Here is a 23450-nt window from a genome sequence, read left to right on the forward strand (position 1 = left end):
ATACCCTGGTCGATGTCCAGGATGGAATGATTTTGTCCTTATTTTTGTTCCATCCTGTCTCATGCATTTATTAACAAGCTTCTACCCCCACCCTCAAGCTGCCCATCACTTGATTCCAGAGTCTCTTTATGAAATTTCTCTTATTTCAATGAAACCTCATCTTATTCATTTATTAGAAATATAGAATAATTGAACAGGTTTTTAAATGCAATGTTGCAGGAATGCTCAAGTAACTCTCTGCTAGCTATAGGCTAAAAAATTTCCATTTTCTTACGTTTTCCCATCATTTAGTAAAGTGCATATTTTCTGTGCACTATATCTTTGGGGAAAGATAAACATTGAACAATTTCATGTGTGAAGAGCTGTAAAAGAAATACAGAGTGTATGGAAACAAATGATCAGGAGACTTATTGTAGTCTCAGAGGAGGATGTTGGTCATCTAGGCTTTTGACTTCATATTACTGTCATGTCAATACCTTTTATTATCTATATTCAGGCCAGATTCTTTTTGTACATGGTTTTCATCATTCTGACTGTACATTCATTTAGACTATTAATAAGAAAGTGTTAGTAATAGCTAACATCATTTGATTGCTTTTATGTGCTAGGTAGGCACTGTTCTAAGAGTTTTTCAATGGTTTTTATGAGATGGGTGCTACTAGTGTTCCCATTTTATATATGAGAAAATGAAGGCACAGTGTGATCAAGAAAATCACTTAAAGTTGCACAACAAGTAAACTGGAATTTTCGGGAAAACTTTTACATCCTCTTAACATTATTTCTGCCAGGGTGGAAATGTTCTGTGCAGTCCAATCTACGTGTGGCTATTGAGCACCTGAAACTGACTGGCTTCACTGAAACACTGGTTTTAAAATTTCAGTTAACTAATTTAAATTAAAATAGTCCAACTTGGCTAATGGCTCCTGCTTACGACAGCACAGCTCTAAAATACATTCTGCTCAAATGCTGAATTCATATTACCCAGAACTTTGCCTGAAAGGGAGTAGATACTTTATACATATAAATCAGATAGATGAGTAAATGAAATATATGTGACTGAAATATGTAAATGCTTGAGTCATATTAAAATTAAAAAAGTCATTGAGGTACATTCACTCTTGTGTTTTGCAGATTCTGGGAAATGGCTCTAACATTCACTGGTCTCAAGCTACAGGGTTCACTAGGTCGGTTTGGCAAAACAGCCACTACTGATATAGAAGGTTATATGGAGCTCCCGGATGGGAAGGTGAATACAGCCACTATTCTAAAATAATAAAATTGTTTTCAAGTGACATATGCATATGAAAGCACATTATACATTCTAAAAAGCATTGTCAATCTTAGCAATAAGAGATACTATAACTGTGACTATAATGGACATTTAATTTTGCATTTTCAAATAATCAATTTGAATTAATATATTTCTATGAAATTGTTATAGCCCACATGTACATTATCATTTTGTGTTATTTTTTACTAAATATTATACACACATATAAAGTATAGAAGCATTTTCTTATATTAACATATTGATATACTTGTCATTTTTAATTATGTCATGGAGTTACAATGTTGGCAATGTTTGTTTTTCCCCCTTGTTTTCTGTACTGTGATGCTTCAAGAAGACTTACTAAGCTCAAGGTTATATTCTGTCTTGTGGCTTTTGTTTTTCTTGTCAGATAATTATTCAGGAAGATTGAGCCACTTTACAATAACACCTCAAACCTGTAACTTTAATATTGTTAGTTTACTCCCTCTCTTCTTCTTACAAAATTTATAGACATTGACTATAGAATCAGTTTTCCATTAATGTTGTATTTGGTTTCCTATTGGGATGAGTTACATAATATTATTTGTGACCATCTCAATCATAAGTAAAGGCCAGCATACAAATGTTATTCTGAGGAACCATATGGTCTAGTCTTCTACCTCCTGGGATATTCTCAATTTGAAATCATGACATATAGGAGGACATAAGCATTGGATGCTGGCTAACCTATAATATATCCAAACCTATAGGATGATTGTAAATCATCCCACCTTCGAATTCTGAATACTGTAAGAATTAAGCTAAGATAAAGATAATACAACCCTCATTAAAGACATGATATGAGATATATCTTAAAAAGGTTCAGTAGAGTTTGTGAGGGTGTAGGGGAGAAAAGAAGCCTTTTTAAATAAGAGAGATATAAAAGGAAATGTTTAGCATTTGAAATGAATATCAGGTATTTAGAGGACTAATTAGAATAAAGCATTCATGCTAGGAAATTAGATTGAGAAGTATGGTTGGGTCCTAGTATACAAAGAGTATAACAGCCAGGCAGAACTAGTATATATTGGAAGTGTAGAATTTTAAATAAGAGAAGTTATCAATAAATTTGGCCACAAAACGCCAAGCAAATTAAAAGGGAAGCCTGGAGTCAAGGAAATAAGCTAAGAAGGAACATTTTCCTTTATTCTAAGAAGAGGCAATAAAGGCCTAGACTTTTCTCAGGAATAAGAGGAAAGCTAGACATAAATGACATTCAGAAAGGAATGCCTTATAGGCTTTGGTGACTTTTGGTGGTTTTAGTCACTGGACAGGAGAAACCAAATATAAATAAAGACTCCAATACAAGTTAGCTGGGGCTCAATAATAGGTAAAATAGGTAAAATAGATAAGAATAGGTAGACAGAGAGGTAGAAAAGACTAAGGTCCTAAGTTACTTTAAGTGAGAGGGAGGTAAGGATGCAGACTTCTAGAGCAGGCTGGCAAGAACTAGATCGGTGTCCCATAGGGCATTTCATGGAACGTTAGTCGAAACAGAAGCTCTATGAAAATAAGACTTTCCTGGTCTAATTCCTTCATATTGAGAAAATCTTCTTGATGCTCAGTGAATAATTTTGTGTTCAAGCGTCCAAGAGTCCTAGAGAAAAGACATTTGTTTGACGTTGTTTATCCTAGCATCTGCCGTCTGAGGCAGTGGTCGTCAGAACAGGAGCTTTTGAACCACCGTGCCTGCTTTAGAATCCTGACTCCTCTGGGTAATTTTGGGCAAGATAGTAACTGTTCTGTGCTTCATTTTTTTTTTCCTTTGTAAAATGGGCATGAAAACAGTAGGGGCTTCCACTGGCCCATATGGTTCCTTTGTGCGAAGAGAAAAACTCTATTCTGGGAAAATAAAGTGCCCAACCTGTACAACCGTACATGGTGTCCCCATAAAAGTACCAAGTTCATATGGTTTTTAGAATTAAATTACTTAATGCACGCAAAGTGCTCCAGCAATGCTTGGCACAGAGTCAGTACCCCATTAGTATTACCTACTAGGTAACACTTGTTAAACAGCCTAAGAACTGGTGTTTGTTGCTATGTACTTTGGGAAGTGCTAGATTAAATGGATTATTTATAGATGAGTATCCTTGTTCGAAATTGGATTTTGTTATGCTATAATCTTGGAGTTCAATAATGGTTTCACAATTTGTCAAACATAACAGTTCATATTATCACACTTAAAAAGTAGAATCTCATCTATCAAGAATTTTAAACATGCCTCTAACTTTTGACCCAGTGATTCCATTCTTGGATTATATCCTTAAGAGAGGTATAACGAAATATATAATGGATATGTTTGAAAAATTATTAGCGGCATACAGCCTAGTTACAATAATGGCAACAGTGTGTAACACTAGGAGGAAATACATCAAAAATGTGATTAGTAGTTGTTTCTATGGTAGTGAGTTTTCATTTCTATATTTTATTTCTCTGTTTTTAACATGCTTTACTTTCATAGTCAAGTAAATAATCTTTAAAAAATAATTCTCACCTGCTATTTGGAGCATAAATATGTGTATTTGTGTTTTAATGCACATTCCTTCCTTTCTGCACACCTGCCAGGTTCTCTCAGGGTCAGAATGGGGCAACATGCTGGTTTGGGAAGCTGGTCTCATCAAAGTCGAGCTCTGTCGAGCTGGAAATATAAGTTGTCATCAGGGTCCCATAAACCAGATAATGCTGGATGAGGGTGAAGTTATCACTGTTGGGTCAGATGGATGCATTAGGGTAAGTTTTCTTGACACTTAGATAGTAGCACCCACATCTAAGCCTTGCAGAATCATCTAGTTGGTTCTATCAGATTTTTATTTCTCACAAAGTTTATTTTCTGAAGGAGATCAGTGGTCATTAAGTCCTAGAGCCAACTCATTTTAAATAGTGCTTCTCTTGTAAATATTTGAATTCTAGTCAAAATTAATTTATAATATCTCAGCATCGAAAATTTCTGAGCAGACCATTTGTTATTTTTATTCTGCTGTTAAAATAATAGTTTCAAAAGAAAGCCCATGTTAGCACAATATAAACAGTGCTCACAGATGTCCTTCCAAAATGCCTTATATGAATGGGTCATTTTCTAGGAACAAAAATACTAAACATTTGTTAGTTATTTTTACTGGGGCTAGTGATCAGAAATATACTCAAAGGCGAGCTGGGAGGGTTTGCCTATGGACGGTCCTCCCTCGTTGCACCTTACACGAGTAGACTCACTTGTCCTCACCTGTGGACACTCTTCTGCCCATAGCGTTAGCTAAGCTGGAATGGTGCTTCAGCATCTAAGTCTCCCTTGTTATAGCCACACCTCTGCATGTGTACCCTGCTATTGCTAGCAAATCTGGAGCCTGCTGATTTGTCATGTGGTCCCCTTGGATGTATTTCTTCTGGGGCCTTTTGTAAGTGGTAGGTTTTCTTTGGATATTCTTTAAGAAGTATTATCAGAAAAAAAAAAGTATTATCAGAAAAAAGTCTATTTTTTTTTTTTTTAATATCCTGGTCATTCTCAATGAGCCCATTAACCTGACACTATTTGAACTTAATATATCTAATAAATTGTTTAGGCCATATCTCTCCCACAGTCTGCCCTCTTACCATTGGCTTGTTGAACCTAAGTATAATTTTTTTACAATTGCCAAATTAAATTTAATTTTGTTAGAGTTTAGTCATTACTCTGAGAATCTTTTGTGTCCTTTATTACATCATACAATATATTCACAATCATTCCAAGATACGTTACCCCAAAATGTCAAAATACCAGTGGAGAAAATCCTCAAGAGAAGTTAAATATTTCGCAGAGGACCCCTTCATGGACATTGCTAATTTCTAAGCTTACTTTCCTTTTCACAGTCCACTCTCATCTCTACAGTTCTTTACATTGTAAATCTCCACCTCTTACCCTTTAAGAAAAACTTATCCCTAGGACCTGGGCCTCTTGTCCACAAGGCTAATCTATGGGACAACACCAATCCTCCCCAGAGTCCAAGTTATTGAGTCGAGGACAACATGGCAGGGTGTGTCAACAGAACCATCCAGAATGGACTTTGGCATATCACAGAGGAAGGTCCATCTGGGTCTTTCTGTCATGTGAGGTGGAAATGTGTTCCCTCACCCTTCCTGTAGCATTCAGGTCTCTTATCCCAAGAACAACAATCTTTATCTGAAGAGTATAGTTTAAATCGATAAGAGAAACATTTTCTAATGAAGACATCATCTATACTTTCTCTGCTTATAATTAAGATAGTACTTGAATTGTTAAGCAAGAAGGTCTATTTCCCTCTTCCAGGGGCTTACTAGTATATATAAAACAAGGCTTATTATGATGCCTTATTGAACAAGCAAACCATTTACTCCTATGGTCACTCTATGTGCAGAAAGACCTTGAAATACAGATTACTTTGGGCAAATTAGAATTCTTATTCATAGCTGTATTTAGTCACGAATCTCTGTAAATATAAAGGAATTGCTCTGTATTTGTTTTCTGGCTTAGAAAATATAAATTCGGAAACTGCTGTATGATTAAAGTATTTTCTTATTAATTTTATAAGATTTGGGATTTTGAGACCATAGACACCGCTGATGCTATAGATGAGTCTGGATTGCTAGAGATTGAGCCCATTAATGAACTTCAAGTAGACAAGAATGTCAAACTCTTCTCTATGATAAAAATGAATGAAACTGGACATAACTTTTGGTTGGCTCAAGTGAGTTGCATTCTTCTTTTTTTGCTCTTTTAAATTTACCTGGACATAAAACTAAAATAATATATCATTTTATACATGGGGGAGGGCACTAAAATAATAAGTTATCATTACTGTAAGTCCATTTTATTATTAAGACTACTATTGATACCTGAATGAAGAATTCCTAAGTTTTTAATTAACCTATATTTTATACACAAAAAACCTTTTTATTATTTTTAACTATAAGTATAACAAGATTGTTTCACTTATTGTCTGGTTGTGTTCTAAGATATACAGAAGTTGCTTTCATCAATTGCACTTCAAAATACAAGTAAGCTTTTGGTATTATTGTTTGTCCTTACTTTAAATCATAGGAAGAAAATTACTTTAATTTGATATAAGTTCAAAATGATAAAACAAAATATTATTAGGCATTTAATTTTTCAGGATGCCAATGGAGCCATATGGAAGCTTGACCTTAGTTTTTCAAATATTGTAAGTTGCCTTTTTTTCTTACTTTTTCTTATTTTCATAATAAAAATCTTCGTTATTCTTACTTAAAAGATATTTTATCTATCTCCATATTTGATCATTGCTCCCATCAAAAACTTGCTCAGCATTTCCGATTCATGAGAATTCATATTTTCTGTTATAATTTTTTACATTAAAGGCCTATCTCATAGCAAAAATTACCAGAAAAGTGGCAATAACAGTGGCTAACATTATATAATACTTTACAGTTTTCATAAACATGATCCATTTGCATTTATAATCTCATCACTACCCTGTTTAATAGACAGGCAGTTGCTGTCATCTCATTTTACTGATAAAGAAACGAGAACTGGCAGTGTAAGTGGCTTGTGCGAAATCACACAGCATCAACTGCAAAGCCAGTACTCTACTTCTCCTAATTCCAAACTTTAGCATTATTTCTAACCTATTATTTTTTTTAAAATTTCTAATCAGATAAAAATCACACATATGTTATATAGTTTTATTTGCATTTCTTTAAACTTGACCTTAATTCTATGTTAACTTGTCTTTGACATCTATTAGACTTTCTGTCTTTTTATTATCAGACCCAAGATCCAGAATGCCTCTTCTCCTTCCATTCTGGAGCCATTGAAGCCTTAGTCGTTTCGCCTCTCACTTACCTCATGGCCACTACTGGCTTGGACTGTAAGTAAGAACTCTTAATGACAATATATATGGCCTTTTTTGTTTGTTTGTTTTCAACACATTTTTTATGTGTTTGATTAAAAACATTTGAAAATTTTTCCAAAAGGGAAGCCTCTTAGTGCAAGTGAGGCAAGTATTCGTGGAAGGGGGAGGGCACAAAATGTACCAGTTGTAGTTATTATGAGATTAAAATAAGGACACAGTAAGTCGTTCATAAAAATTATCCACATTTGTACTTTTCTTTTTATTTCCATCTCCTTTCTTATGGCAAATCTATGGGGATCAGGCAAGGTGAAGTTGATCCACCAGGCAATCATCAGTTGTCTTTTTTATTCATGTTTATCACTTACCAATGATTTTTTCATGTTTATTTTTCATGTTTTCTTCATGTTTATCAATGATTGAAGGTATCCATAGAAATTTTTGACTAAAGAAGGGCTATTGGATTATCAGTTGATTTAGTTATTTAAGAAATCTCTTATTATAATTCTATAAGTGAGCCAAAGTTCATTAAAAAGGGATTATGTATACATTTGTTTCTTTTAAAACTGTCTTTCTATAGGTTCTGTTCGAATCTATGATTTTGCTAGCAAAACTCCTTTGTCTCATGTGAAATTTAAACAAGGAGGTACTGCTCTTGCTTGGGTACCCCGATTGGTAAGTTTATCATAATGAACTTCTCCCAGATTCTCTTAGTAGATACAGTATGTCAGTGCTGTTTCTTAGAAATATAGACATTTTCTGACTCTGGATTTTAGAGAAGAATACAAATTTTAAGTCAGTTTATTCACTTAGAATGTGGTAGAAATCACCATGACTGTGCTATTGTTATGGTTTTGGTCCTGTTTTAATGAAAATCTATTTATAAACCACCTGCAGATTAGTAGTAGTTCCATGTTACACAGTAATCAACCAACAGAACTTTGTGAATCTGTCTTCTATTCCTTCGACTTTGATTTTATTCATTATATTTCTGTTTCCAGCATACCTATAAGGTGCTGGGCCTTGTTTCTGATTCTGGGAGCACAGCAATGAGCAAAAAGACAAAAATACTTGCCCTTATGCATCTTACACTCTAGTGAGAGACAGAAGGCAGAGACAGACAATAAATAAAATAAGTAAAATATGTGATACATTAGATAATAAGAGCTGTGGGAAAAAATTAGGCAGAGATGGAGTTGTTCTAATTATCTATCGCTCCGTAATAAACTACCTCAAAATGTAGTGGCATAAAACAACAATTAAGTTATTTTGCTCATATATTTTATGGATTGGGAAGACAGGTGGCGGTAGGGATGAGTTATCTCTGCTTCATAGTGTCTGGGATCTCAACTGGGAACACTTGAATGGTGGGGGCCAGGAATCATCTAAAGGTTTCTGTATTACAAGTCTGGTACTTGTGTTGAAGGCTGGGCTAAGCTGGAATGCTAGCAGGAGTCCTTACTTAACAGCGCCTCCGTGTGGCTTGGGCTTCATCACAGCATTCTGGCCTCAGGTCAGTTACACAAGTCTTACACAGCAGCTCAGGGCTCCAAGACCTAGTGTTCTAACAAACAAGGCAGAAGCTGCTGGCCTTCCCAGGGGTAGAAGTCACATAACGTCACTTCTACCATCCGTTGGGTGAAGCAGATTCAAAGTTGGAGGCACTTGAACCCCATCTCTCCATGAGAAGCATGTCAAAGAATTTGTAGTCATGTTTTTAGAATGTCTTGGGAATATTTTGGGAATATTTTATCCTTACCATTTTGGGTTGAAATCAAAGAAAATGTTTCAGGCTCAAAATCGAAATGGAGATGACTGGAAGGGAGTTTCATAACAGGGACAAGACCAGAAGGAGAACTCAGGCCAGAAAATAGAGGTGGAACAGTGATGAGGCTAGAACAAATAGAAAGCACAGAGCAGACTACCAAACCTGGCTCACTCTTTATCCTAATTTATTTACACTCTTACCTGAAGTCTTTAAAATGCAGCCTAAGTAATTGAATCATTTATTCAGATGGTTGTGTGATGTCCATAGAATATATTTCCTTTTTAGCCTTATATCAAATTAATGATCATATGGATATATACTAAACTTGAAATGATCCTTCTCCATGCTCTCTTGCCTTCTGGAAAACTCCGCATCATTCTTTACAACTCCGCTCAAGTCAAAAATCATCTCTTCTGCATATCCCTCTGTGACCCCACCTTCAAATAGAACTAACTACTCCTTCTTCTGCTATTTTTTTTAAGACTTTGCATACACCTCTCTTATAGCACTTATCACAAAATACTAAGATTATTTGCTTTATTCTCTATCTTTCTACCTGCCCGTTTGCTCTTCATGTGACAACCATAACTATTCTTTCTTCCTCCAGTGCCTCTACAGTTATAGGTACATTAGACACTTAGTAAATGTTTATTGAATTAACAACATTCAACTGGAATTGAATGTAGTGTAGTTTTCTTATTCCCAAGATTTTCATAATTGCTTGGCTTCAGGGAAGATCATTCTGCTCTAAAGAATAACAGGGATTTTGTTCTTTTCCTGAATGCCTTTTAAGACTAAAGATTTAGTACATTCAGACATTGCTAGGTTTATATCTTGCCCAGACTTCTTCTCTAAGCTGCAGGCTATACGTCATCTCTATTTTGAGATCTCTAGTGCACCTCAAACTCAACATGTCCAAGACTAAATTCATGATTTTCTGCTCACCCCCTGCCACCCCTCACTCTAAAACAATAGCAACAACAAACCACACGTATACCTGACTCCCTTCCAGGGTTTCCTGCCTCCGTAAATGTTTTGGTCATTCTTGACACTTCCCTCTGCCTCATCCCCCATGCCCACTTATTACCAAAGAGGGCCATTGTACCTCTTACTAAAATATGTCTATATCCATCATCTCCACTTCATCACCTCAGACCAAGTGACCATAATCACTCTCCTGGAGTACAGAATTTCTTCAAAGGCTTCCCAAAAGCTTTCCTTGCATCCAATCTAGGCTATCTCAGACCTACTTTCTACATGGCAGCAAGAATGACTTTTATGAAATAGCAAATATGATCATGTGACCTCCCTACTCCCAACCCCCAACTAAAAACCTTTTGATGACTTCCTGCTGCTCTCAGAATGAAGGCTATCCCTAATATGACATGTAAGCCACTTTGTGACCTGGTGCCTGCTTATCTCCCTTTCCAGCTCCTTGTGGAAGCACTGCTCCCTCACTCAATTTGCTCTAGTCAAACTATAACTTTTTCATGAGTTGCTTTATTTCCTACCACATGACCTTTGCACAAGTTATATCCTCTCTGAGGAGTGCTTCCCCCACCCTCCTGTTCTTTGTTAATTCCTGGGCATCCTCTGATCTCAGCTCCACCATCTCTTCCTTAAGGAGAGTCAGCTAGATCAGCTTTCTTTGTTATTTGCTCTCAGAATATGTTTCTTTTACTACTTATTTCAGTTCATAATTCCACACTTATTTGTGTGATTGATTAATGCCTGTCCTCCCCATTAGACTATTAATTCTGCGAAAACAGGTTGAGACTATTCTCACACTTGGGTTCCTGGTAAGAGATGCCTGTAACATGATAGACAAACACTCCACCCACATTTGAATTGCCATAGTGTACCTGTCTCATAGTCAGCAGTGATAGGATCTGTCCTGAAATAGATGGAGGTTACTAGAAAGTACTACAAGGAATTACCAATGGGTAGTCTATGTTAAATTAAGTCTAAATAAAGCTATCAGTTATGTAGTAAAACTTTCTTAACTAATTTGAGATCCCTTGTATTTATTTTTTGTTCAAGGTAAGCTACACTGGAGCACAGATTATTGTTGGATTCGAAGATGGGGTTGTTCGAATTCTTGAACTTTATGATCCAAAAGGGCTCACAATTTTTGCAGGACGGAAGAAATTTTTGGACGCAGATCTTCACTTGAAATATGTTTTCAAACCCCATACTGCTCATATCACTGCTTTAGCTTATGAACGTGATGGAGAAATTCTAGCCACAGGGGTGAGTAGTAGATTTCTTTTTGTTTCCTATTGAACTTTCATGGTTAACTTAGCCTCTTATTAGTCTTCCTATTTAATGATGCCTTATTTGTCGATACTCCTATCTGAGAACATATCCATATTTTGTTTTCTTTGTAGTCATATTCTTTTAGTGTAGCCTACACATGATATTTAAAAATGTTCTTACAAATCGAGTTCTAACACTTATTTTAAATGAATAGAAAATTTCAGCTGAGAATCATGCAAGATGTTTTATGTATGATTGATATTTTATAGTGTAGGTATATACTTATATAGAACTATAATAAATGAAGTGAATAACCAGGTAAATTCTCAGTGCATTAATAGGTGAACATATGCATTTTTTTTAATGAAATAATCTTATATACAGATATGCTGATCATTTTTTCAGAACCACATACTGGAATACATGATTTGTCAAGTTTTCTCGGGGAGAATGAAGTAAATATTTGAAATAAGAACTTTCCCAGAATAACCTGAGATATGTGACCATTATAGGTATAAGTGTATGGTGGATAACCTGTAGCTAGTACATGTTTCTTTACTCTATGGAATAGATTTCATAATATATATTTGGTGGGCATTTCTCGTTTTCTTAGAGTCAAGATGAAACTGTCTTCTTCTTTGATGTGGAAAAGGATTATAAACCAATTGGTTTTATTACTACTCCTGGACCTGTTTGTCAGTTAGTATGGTCTCCAGCCTCTCATGTAAGTAATTATTTGTCTTCATGCTTAAGTCTCAACTTAATGAAATAATCTGGAAGAGAAAGAACAGCAAGTGGAATTATTAGCCCCACTCCCACGTTCTGCATTGAGGGACCAGGATGCTGCTCAGCTTGGCTAATAGAGCACCCTCAGGAATTCCTCATCCCCCTCTATACATTCTGGTTCCCATATTCTAATTAGTTGGCTACAGTTCTCTCTCAAAACACTGGGTTATATCAGGCTTTGCTTCAACAATGGTGCCTCTATCCAGATACACATGTCAGAATGTGTTGACTTGGGTTTGTTAGTCCTTCTGACATTCACAAGTTCAGTTATAAGTTTTGAGTGTACTTATCCTCATCCTTATCTCTTTACTTCTCTTCTGTCCCCATTACACCTCCATTTTCTCATTTTCCACCACCTCTTTCCTAACCACTGGTGATTCAGTATTGATTACTAAACTTATTTAAAGCCTCTAATTTCCCTAAGTTTGAGCATAGGATAATTCAGTCGTGTGAATAGTGATTGAATATCTAAACTAGTACGTTATTAGATTCCAGGATGATGATAATGATACTGATGAACTGCATAGAAGTGCTGTCAGGTATATTGGGGTAGCCTCTTTAATCTATTTTGAGCTCTTCTAAAGAAAAAGTCTATAAGATACAATAGTATCTAGAAAAAGTATTTTTTTTTCAATTTTTAAAAAAATTATTTTAATTAGTTTTAAGTATGCAGTACATTGGTTAGACATCTACATAGTTCATAAAATGATCCCCCACTTCCTCTCTTCCCCATTGACCCTCCACCTAGCCAACATATTAATACTAACTGCATTCCCTATGCCATGCTCCCCATCCTTGTGACCATCTATCAGCTACTAATTTGTACTTTTTTAACCCTTCACCCCATTCTCCCAGACCCCCAAAGCCCCTTCCCCTTTGTCCATCACAAAATTGTCCACTATATTTGTGAGTCTGTTTTTGATTAGTTGTTCTTTTATTCCTTAAATTCCACATATAAGTGAAATCATATAGTATTTATCTTTCTCTGTCTGACTTAAATTCCTTCTAGGTCCATCAAAGCAATATCTTTTGTCAGTTCCTTCCTTTTCATATGTAGGGGTGGTTTTGTTGTTGTTGTTGTTGTTTTTAAATCTTTTTAACCACTCTATCTTTTGGTTGGAGCACTTAATTCTTTTCTATTTAAGATACCTATTGATAGGAATGTAGTTGTTACCATTCTTTATTCCTGTTTTTGGTACATGTTTTTTCTTCTTAAAGAAGTCCCTCCAACATTTCCTGTAATATTGGCTTGGTGTTGATAAATTCCTTTAGCTTATTTTTGTTTGGGAAGCTCTTTATTGGTCCTTCAACTCTAAATGATAGTTTTGCTGGATAAAGTATTATTGGTTATAGATCCTGGATCTTCATCATGTCGAATATTTTTTGCTAAGCCCTTCTGTCCTACATAGCTTCTTTTGAGAAATCAGCTGCCAGTTTTAGAGTGTTCCCTTGTAGGTGACTAACTGCTTTTCTCTTGCTGCTTTCAGTATTCTCTCTTTGTATTTAGCCTTTGGCATTCTAATTATGATGTGTCTTGGTGTGGGCCTCCTTGAATCCCTGATTTTGGGGATTCTCTGAGCTTCCTGGGGTTTTATGTCCATTTCCTTTACCAGGTTAGAGAAATTTTCCATCATTATTTCTTCAAACATCTGTTCAATATCTTAATTTTCTTCAGTTATGCCAATCAGATGGATATTTGGACCCTTAATATCTCATATGCTCCTTAAATTATTTTTATAGTCTTAGAATCTTATCTCTTGCCATTCTGATTGAGTGTCCTTGGCTTTCCCAACCTCTAGATAGGGCATTTGATCCTTTTCTTTATTCACTTTGGTTATTCCATTTAATATACTTCTCATCTCAGATAATGTTCTTCATTTCACACTGGTTCTCTTTTATAATTTCCATTTCCATTTTTATGTTGTTTTTTTTTAATCTCTTCATTGAAGTTCTCACTGAATTTATCTACACTTCTCAAAAGTTCATTGAGCATCTTTATAACCAGTGTTTTGAATTCTGCATCTGTTAGATTACTTGACTTCATTATATCTGGATCTCTGCTCTTTGCTCTCATATTGTTTCTGTTTCTTTGTCTTCCCATTCTGGCTGCCTTTCCGTGTCTGTTTCTATATTCTAAGCAAAGCTCCTAATTCCCCTGGTCTTATTAGTGTGGATTTATGAAGTAGGTGTCTAGTGGCACAGTCCTGAGAGGGGTTTAGCTGCAGGCCAAATTTAGCCCATGCCTCTGCTCCTCCGGGGTCACCTGTTAAGATTCAGCAAGCAATTCACAGATGCTGTGTTAATAGTTACCTCAAAAGGCTACACCAGAAACCGAGGTCAGCTGCCTACAGTGTGAGTCTTGGCACTGCTCAGCAAGGAGCACCTCACTCACTGAGGATACACCTGGATGTGGCTTGGGTGGGGTGCTGAGTTGGGAGAGGTGGGGTTTCAGGGAATCCTCTGGGTGAAGTGACCTCTGTTATCCAGTTTGATGACATCAGAGAAAAGGTGGCACTGTGCCCGTGCACTGGGAGTGGGGAGGGCTCAACAGGGAACAATGGATATCACTGACACTTCTGTACAGAGTGAGTTTCACTTTGGCCTTCACTCTGACAGTGCCTCCCTGTAAGTTCCTGGTGCCCCCTGCGCACAGCTGAATCAGCACTGGTACTCAGAGTGAGCAGGTCCGTCACCATGAAATTCTGCTTACGGACTGTATTTTATCGATGGAAATAACACTACTAAAAATAGAGTGCTATACATAGAATGATGTCATTTGTTTCCTAAGACTATCGATATACTAGAGCGATGTGAAAATAATAAAAGCGAGATATTTCATGGCAAACTTTGGGGTTAAGGTTAGGACTGCAATCTGTGAGGTATCTTGGGGTGAACACTGCAGCCACAAGTGCCACTGGCAAGCATTCTTGGGGCAAATGGGAAATGGGTTAAGAAAGTTTATTAGGAGGACATTGGTTAAAAACATTATGTAAATTTTGAGTGCACAAATCTATGATACATTATCTGTTTATTGCATTGTGTGCTCACCACTCGAAGTTAGTCTTCCTCCATCACCATATATTTGACCCCCTTACCTTTTCATCCTCTCTCATCCTCTCCCTGGCTGGTAACTACCCTTCTGTTGTCTGAGTCTACGAGTTTATTTGTTTGCTTATTTGTTGCTTTCTGTTTCATATTCCACATATGGTTCTTGTCTTTTTCTGTCTGGTTTATTTCACTTCGCCTGATACTCTCAAGATTCATCCATGTTGTTGTAAATGGCAGTATATCATCCTTTTTATGGCCGAGTAGTTTTCCACTGTAAATATGTACCACATCTTCTTTATCTAGTCATCCATTGAAGGACATTTAGGTATTTCCATATCTTGGCTACTGTGTATAATGCTGCAATGACACAGAGGTACATATACCTTTACGGATAAATGTTTTCAAAATTTTCAGGTAAATATCCAAAAAAGGAATTGCGGGGTCATATTAGGTAGCTCTGTTAAATTTCGAAGAACCTCCATTCTGTTTTCCATAGTAGCCGTGCTGATTTACATTCCCACTAGCAGTGATTGAGGGTTCTTTTCTTTCTACATGGGCTCCAACACTTGTTATTTCTTGTTTTGTTGATGATAGCCCTTCCAACATGTGTGAAGAGGAGGTATCTCATGGTGGTTTTGATTTGTGTTTCCCTTGTAACTGTGAAGTTGAGCATCTTTTTATGGATCCGTTGTCCATTTGTGTATCTTCTTGGGGAACGTGACTGTTCAGGACTGTTCAGGTCTTCTGCCATTTAAATAGGATTGTCTTTTTGTTGTTGCTGAGTTGTATGAGTTCTTTATACATTTTGGATTTCAGCCCCCTTATTGGGAGCATTGTTTGCAAATATCTTCTCTCATTCCATGAGTTGCCTTTTTGTTTTGTTGATTGTTTCTTTATCTGTGCAGAAGCTTTTCAGTTTGACATAGTATTTTTTCTTTTACTTCCCTTACCTTTGGTGTCAAGTTCATAAATCCTCTCTAAGACCAAGGTCTGTAAGCTTAGTACCTAAATTTAAGGTCTTAAATTTAAGTCTTGATTCATTTTGAGTTAATTTTTGTGTATGATGACAGGTAGCAGTCTAGTTTCATTCTTTTGCATGTGGCTTTCCTATTTTCCTGGCACCAGTTAGTGAAGAAGCTTTCTTTCCTCCATTGTATGTTTTTGGCTCCTTTGTGGAAAATTATTTGCCCATATACATGTGGGTTTATTTCTGAGCTTTCAATTCTGTTCTATTGGCAGCCTGTGTGTCTGTTTTTCTGCCAATACCATACTGTTTTGATTATCGTAGCTTTGCATAATAACTTTCAGTCGGGCTGTTTGATACTTCCAGGTTTGTTCTTTTTTTTTTCTTTTCTCAAGATTGCTTTGGCTATTTGGGGTCTTTTGTGGTTCCATACAAATTTGAGGAATTTTTGTTCTATTTCTTTGAAAAAATGCCATTAAAATTTTGATGAGGATTTTATCAAATCTGTATATCGCTTTAGGTAATATGGCCATTTTAACTGTCAGTTCTTCCAATCCATAAACACAGAGTATCTTTCCATTTCTTTGTGTCTTCAATTTCTTTCAATAACGTCTTATAGTTTTCAATGTATAGGTCCTTCACATCCTTTGTTATGTTTATTCCTAGGTATTCTAGGCATTTTGTTGCAATCGCATATGGAATTGTCTTCTTTCTTTCTTTCTTTTTTTATATTTCATTGTTAGTATATAGGAATACAATGGATCTTTGCATATTGACTTTTGTATTCTGCAACTTTACTGTATTCGTTCATTGTTCCTAATAATTTTTTGGTGGAGTCTAGGATTTTCTATATATTGAATCATGTCATTTGCAAAAAGTGACAGTTTGACTTCTTCATTCCCAATGTGAATGCCTTTTATTTTTTCTCTTGCCTGATCGCTCTGGTTAGGAGTTCCGGTACTATGTTGAATAAATAACAGTGATGAGAGTGGATATCCTTGTCTTGTTCCTTATCTTAGAGGAAAAACTTTCAGTTTTTTGTCATTGAATATATTAACTGAGAGTTTGTCATGTATGGCCTTTATTATGTTGAGGTACTTTTCTTCTATATCCATTTTATTGTTTTAATTATAAATGGATGTTGTTTCTTGTCAGATGCTTTGTCTGCATCTACTGACATAATCATATGATTTTTATCTTTTGTTAATGTGGTATATCACATTGACTGATCTGCATATGTTAAACTATCTTTGTGCCCCTGGAATGAACCCCACCCTATCATGATGAATTATCTTTTTAATATTACTGTTGTATTCAATTTGCTATTGTTTTGTTTAGGATTTTTGCTTCTGGATGCACCAGAGGTATTGTTCTATATTTTCTTTTTTGGTGTGTTGTCCTTAGCCAAGTTTTAGTATTGGGGTAATGTTGGTCTCATAAAATGCATTAGGAAGTATTGCCTCTGATTCCATTTTTTTGGAAGAGTTTCAGAAGAACAGGTATTGAATCTTTGAATGTTTGGTAAAATTCACTGGTGAAGCCACCTGGTCCTGGACTTTTACTTTTAGGGAGATTGTTTGATGATGTTTCAATTTCTTTACTGTTCAGTCTATTTAGATTTTATAATTCTTCATGATTCAGTCTAGGAATGTTATATATTTCTAAGAACTTGTCTATTTCTTCTAGGTTATCAAATTTGGTGGTATATAACCTTTCATAGTAATCTTGCATAGTCCTTTCTGTTTCTGTGGTGTCTGTTGTAACATCTCTCATTTCTGATTTTGTTTGAGTCTTTTCTCGTTTTTCTTTAGTGAGTCTAGCCAGAGATTTTTCAAGTTTATTAATCTTTTCAAAGAATCATCTCTTTGCTGCATCGATATTTTCTGATTGTCTTTTTGTTCTCATTTTTGTTTAATTCTTCTCTAATTTTATTTTTTTTATTGACTTTGGGCTTCATTTGTCTTTTTTTTAGTTCTTTCAGGTGAAATGTTTAGTTTATTTGCAATATTTGTTTCTTGAGGTAGGTCTGTAATGCTATAAACTTCCCTTATTACCACTTTTGCTGCATCCTCCAAATTTTTATGTCATATTGTCATTCTCATTTGTCTCTATGTATCTTTGATCTCTTATTTCTTCTTTGACCCAGTTGTTGCTTAGTAGTATGTTGTTTAATATCCACATACTTGTGGTTTTTCCAGCTTTCTTTTTGCCATTGATTTGCAATTTCAAAGGATTGTGGATGGAGAATATGCTTGGTATGATTTCAGTCTTTTAAAATTTGTTGAGGCTAGTTTTATGCCCCAGCACAGGCTCTATCCTTAAGAATATTTCATATTCACTAGAGAAGAATGTATATTCTGATGTTCTGGGATGAAAGCTCTGTAAGTATCAATTATGTGCGTTTGGTCTATTGTGTCATTTAAGGCTGATGTTTCCTTACAGATTTTCTGTTTAGACGATTCAGCCATTGTTGTCGATGGTGTACTTAGATCTCCTACTATAACTTTATTTTTGTCAGTTTCTCCCTTTAGTTCTGTTAACAATTGCTTTATATATTTTAGCAGTCTCAGATTGGGCACATTTATATTAAGTATTATGTCTTCTTGATGTATTGTTCCCTTTATCATTATAAAATGTCCATCTTTACCTCTTGTTACCTTTTTATTTTGAAATCTATTTCATCTTATACAGGTACGCTACACTCACTTTTCTCTGGATGCCATTTGCTTGTAGTATCATTTTCCACCCCTTCACTTTGAGCTTTTATTCTTGCGGCTGAAATGTGTCTCCTGAAGGCAGCAAGTAGTTGGGTTTTGTTTTTCGATCCAATCTGCTACTCTGTGCCTTTGAATTGTGAGTTTAGTCCATTTACATTTAGAGTGATTATTGAAATATTAGGTTTCTGTATAGCCATTTCATTTTTTTTTTTCCTGATAGCTCGGTGTCTCCATTGTTTCTTCGTCCTTGTGTTTCTGTCTGTTATTTTAATTCAGTGGTGTTCTCCCTCCTCCCTCCTCTTTCTTCTTCTAGTATTTGACTCTTCACCGTTTAGCAGGTTGATAAGTAGAGGTTTTTCTTTTGTTTTCTAAAAGGTGGTACTGAAGCACATGATTTTATTTTTTCTTACCTGCTCTACTAGGGCTTCCTGGATCAGTGAGGGGCAGTGTCACCTCAGCTGAAGAGAATGCCTCGTATTCCTTGAGGAGGTGGGCTTCCCCTTTATGACTTGGTCACTTTGGTCTTGGGGAACTACCCCATAGTGAGAAGAGGTGGGCAATGGGTCTCCTGGCCTATGTGTTCCCAGTGCCACGTTTCTGTGGCCAGAAGCCACAGGCAGAGCTGCTGTGTCTGAGTTTATCCAACTGCTTCTACTAGACTCTGCTGTGGGGTGGATGGAGGGAAGCAGGTTTGCACATCTGAAGCTCTGTTCTTTCTAGTAGGCTTAGATGCAATGAATACAGACCACTTAGGCTGGAAAGTTTTTCTGCTTTTTCTCAATCTGCTGAGTGAGCATTTTACTTCTTGGCGGGCTATAAGAGGTTGGAGACCGGGCAGGTTCCTGCGTCTGCAGATTTGTCTGGTAGTGGCAGTTCGTGGAATGCTGCCACCCTTTGCTCTGCTTCTCTGCTCATTACCCTGCGCCCAGACTCAGTGTGTGTCGGACGCCTAAGCCTGATTTCTGGCTCTGCCCCTCTGGTTTGCCCAGTGGGGGCTGTACCCTGAGCCAATTCATTTCAATAAGGCTCAATCCACTATTTTATTGCCTTGATCTCCCTTGCCCCTCTGCCTTTTCTTCATCTCCATCTGGCAAAAATCCATTCCTAAATGACCTCAAATGATTTATATTTGCCTATGGTGATCAGCCAAAGGCATCTGGAGATGCTCATACATCAGGGAAGATTAGGTTCTCCAGAATTTAGTGATTCAAATGGCTTTAACACAATCCATGGGATGGCTCAGCAATACTATAACACTGTTCTTATTAACTCCATCTTTCACCCACAATGATCATTTACGAACTTCTCCACTCCTCAAAGCTTCAAGCTTCTAACTAGCACTCTCATTCTCAGCATCACCCATTTCATAGAAAAACTAGGAGCCATCAGGTAGGAACTCCTTCATCTTCCCACAATCAAACATAAAATCCTGTTACCTCTGAGCTCATCTCTTCCTCTTTTCTTCTTTTACAGTTAGAGATGCTGTCTTCCTTCCTGCTTGAGGCTATTTCTGCCTATTGACCTTTGGCTTCTACTCTCTCCTTTTTTCAAGATTTCACACTATTTATTTTTTAATAGAAATTTAACCTAACATGTTTACTGGATCATTTTCATCAGTATTTAAATATGTTCAAGTCTCTCCCACTTACAAAATATAAATTTTTTGATCAACTACTGCTCCATCTTTCTCTTCTTGGTTTTCTCAAGGGTTCTGACTATTCCCACGGACTCTATTTTCTTACATCCTACTGTCTCCTTTACCCTTTTTTTTACTAGTTTCTAGTCTCATTATTCCACCAAATCAGCTCTCCTGAAGACACCAATGATATCCACTTAACATTTTTATTTTTTATCTTTCAGGAGCTGTTAGCATCATTTGATCCTGTTGACCCTTATTTCCTCTTTGAAATACCATTTCTCTTTAACTTTTATGACATTATGCTCTTCTGGTTCCCTCCCCTACATCTTGTAATTATTCCTTTCCAGTCTCCCTCACCCAGTCATTGAGTGGTGTTTCCTTAAGGCTCTGTCCCAATCTCTCTTCTCTGTTCTTGTGACATAGGTGATATTATTGAAGTCCACAACTTCTTTATCAGCCCAGTGTGCCTCAGGATGTTTGCACATGGTATTTCCTTTACATAGCATGCTTCCTCAAACCCTCCCTTAACTCGCTGCTTTGCACAACCTCCTTGCTCTCACAGTACCTCTGCGATGCTTGTTGCAGTTACAATTTACATTTATTTATATGATTTCTTACATGATGAGCTCTCCCATTGGAGGTAAGCTCTATAATGGCAGAGACAGCACCTCTTTTATTATAATTTTACCTCTACAACTTTACAAAATGCTGAGTACATAGTAGGTATATAATAAATAACTATAGAATCAAATGACTAAATGAATAAACATGTTGAATAAGGTATGTATGGAGTATCAAGATGAGGATTTCCCAACCATGTTTTAATACATGATTTTGGAGCTCAGCGAGAAGTCTGGCCTGGAGAGATTAATTTGGAATTGCATGTGAGTGGCAACGAAACCTTGAGTTGGCTATAAAATTGTCCAGGGCACATTTGTGGAGGGAGAGTAGGGAGGAGAGGAAAGAGGCCAAAAACTTTGGGAGTGTCCTCATTTAATGAACTCAAGCAGAGAGAGAATAATCCATTAAAAGAAGCTGAGACTATATATGCTATCCACATACTGCAGATTTTCCTTGGCAGTCCTAATTTTAATATTCTGCCATTTGGGCTAGCGCGTTTCACAACTACATTTTTGTCTCAAGAAATATGTATGACATCTATAAGGAAAACAAATATAAATCTAATTTTAACACTTAACTTTTTAATTAATGATATAATACTTGGTATCAATTGTGTATAGTAATTAATAAGATTGACTTATTACCCATAATAACTGCAGCTAGGAATTAAGTATCTTTCAAAAATAGTTAGTATACATAGCAATTATATTTCTCCTGGTTTGTAATCCTTTTGAACTATGCTTCTAAAAATTTACCTAAGTGTAAATGATATGTTTAATCTTTGTTTTTTAGCTTGAAAATACTTTACTGATTATCTGCGAGAATGGCTATATTCTTGAAGCTCCATTTCCAAGCACGAAGGAGGAAGAGGAGGGAGATCCTAATGTAGTTTCCTATGAAATCAAAGACATGCACATAAAATGTTTCCATTTCTCAAGTGTTAAATCTAAGATTCTGGTATGAGATATCCTTGAAGCATTATCTTCTAATATTTTTTTCTTTCTCAGAAGATACAAAGAAGAATAAGACATAGACCCTCTATTTAAAGGCAGTGGTAAATAGATATTTAAATCACACTGCAAAAAAAAAAATGATTTTAAGGCATGCAGAATAAAGAATATATAGTTCTGATGGAGGAATGAGAGAACAAAAATGACTGCACAGAGGTAACGTTTAGTACGTAAAGACTGGGAAGAACTTTGAAAGGATGAAAATTAGGAGGAAGGCAATAAAAGCTGGAATAACATCCTAAGGAAATGCAGACTTATTTTTGGTGTTTTGGGGGAAATGAAGAATGGACTGATGAAATAGAGATGCAGTTTGTGCAGGAGCGTGGCAAGAGTCTGTGACCAACACACTGGGTTCCTTAAATACCAGCCAAGGTGTTTCAGTTTATTTTTTAGATGACTGGGATCCATTGAGAGTGTGTGAGGAAGGGAGTGATATGACAAGATCATATAAATTAGAAAGATGGTTTTGAGAGGTAAACAGAAAGAAGTAAAAGATGGGAGGTAAGGATCCCAGCCTTAGTGACCTTTTGCAATAGCCAATTGATAGCTGCTGAGGGCCTAAATCACAGTATTACTAGAAATAGAAACAACTTTCCTCATGGACTATTTCAGTCTACATAAATACATGGGCCGACAGTGACAGACTCTGAGGGAAACTGTATTTAGCTTCTTTAGTAAGAAAAAAAAATGATACAAAATAATTTCTGTAAAACCAGGATCAACTGGGGCAATATAGAAGTAAAGTTATTCTAATGATTTTGAATTTTTAATGATAAAAATATATTCCCCAATTAATAATTATTTTAAATGACATTACTTGTCACATCAGAGCTGTGAATTTTTATAGGACCATATCTTCCTTCCACTTTGTCATCCCCAATAGTGTAAATGAATTGAATTGCAGTTGTTTGACATCTACTTAATGTTTATTTTGCAAAAGAGATTAATAGAGATTGAAAAGAGAAAGAAACAAAAAGAGATGAAGGAGAAGGAAAGGGAAGAAAGGAGGAAGCAGCTAGCAGCAGCGATGGGAGAAGATGGAGAGAAGGAATTCCATGAGGAAGAGGAGGAGGAGGAGGAAGAGGAAGAGCCATTACCTGAAATCTTTGTTCCATCCACCCCCTGTCACATCCTCTGTGGATTTTACTCTGGACCAGAGAAGTTCTGGGTTTCTTTGGTGAGTAATAAATATTTTTTATCTCAGCCCTAATTCAATATTATGAATAGTCATTATTATTATTATTATTACTATTATTTATTATTATCTAAGTTAAACTCCCACACGAATTTATTAAATCCAGACTGTATTAAAGGGCAGCGGCCTGAGAGGAGGGGGACAATCGGGGAATGAGGGACAAGATGATGGATGGCCATGAACATCCCAAAGGGGCCCTGGCCTCTCCCACACCTGGCTCACCCCGTCAGCAGCGCCGCCTCCACTTCACCGAGATTCCCAACCGTGCTGGGCGCGGGCGGGGGCAAGATGGCCAGAAAC

At 36.3% G+C, this 23450-nt stretch overlaps 1 protein-coding gene across 5 annotated transcripts in view; it reads left to right on the plus strand.

Moving 5' to 3' along the window:
- CFAP44 (cilia and flagella associated protein 44) overlaps nt 1–23450 on the plus strand; it is a 103195-nt gene that overhangs the window by 20891 nt on the left and 58854 nt on the right. For all 5 annotated transcript variants that reach the window (XR_001597614.2, XM_016150677.2, XM_036219109.1 and 2 more), the window contains exons 8-17: nt 1132–1246; nt 3875–4039; nt 5851–6006; nt 6433–6480; nt 7065–7164; nt 7727–7821; nt 10955–11164; nt 11784–11894; nt 21738–21902; nt 22896–23132. Coding sequence is in view for 4 of the 5 variants with exons in the window: in XM_016150677.2 (XP_016006163.2) it covers nt 1132–1246; nt 3875–4039; nt 5851–6006; nt 6433–6480; nt 7065–7164; nt 7727–7821; nt 10955–11164; nt 11784–11894; nt 21738–21902; nt 22896–23132 (1402 nt within the window). In the remaining variant the exon portion in view is untranslated. The remainder of the gene's footprint in view (nt 1–1131; nt 1247–3874; nt 4040–5850; nt 6007–6432; nt 6481–7064; nt 7165–7726; nt 7822–10954; nt 11165–11783; nt 11895–21737; nt 21903–22895; nt 23133–23450) is intronic.

This window comes from Rousettus aegyptiacus, unplaced genomic scaffold (assembly GCF_014176215.1).
Source record: "Rousettus aegyptiacus isolate mRouAeg1 unplaced genomic scaffold, mRouAeg1.p scaffold_m13_p_4, whole genome shotgun sequence".
Lineage (NCBI taxonomy): Eukaryota > Metazoa > Chordata > Mammalia > Chiroptera > Pteropodidae > Rousettus > Rousettus aegyptiacus.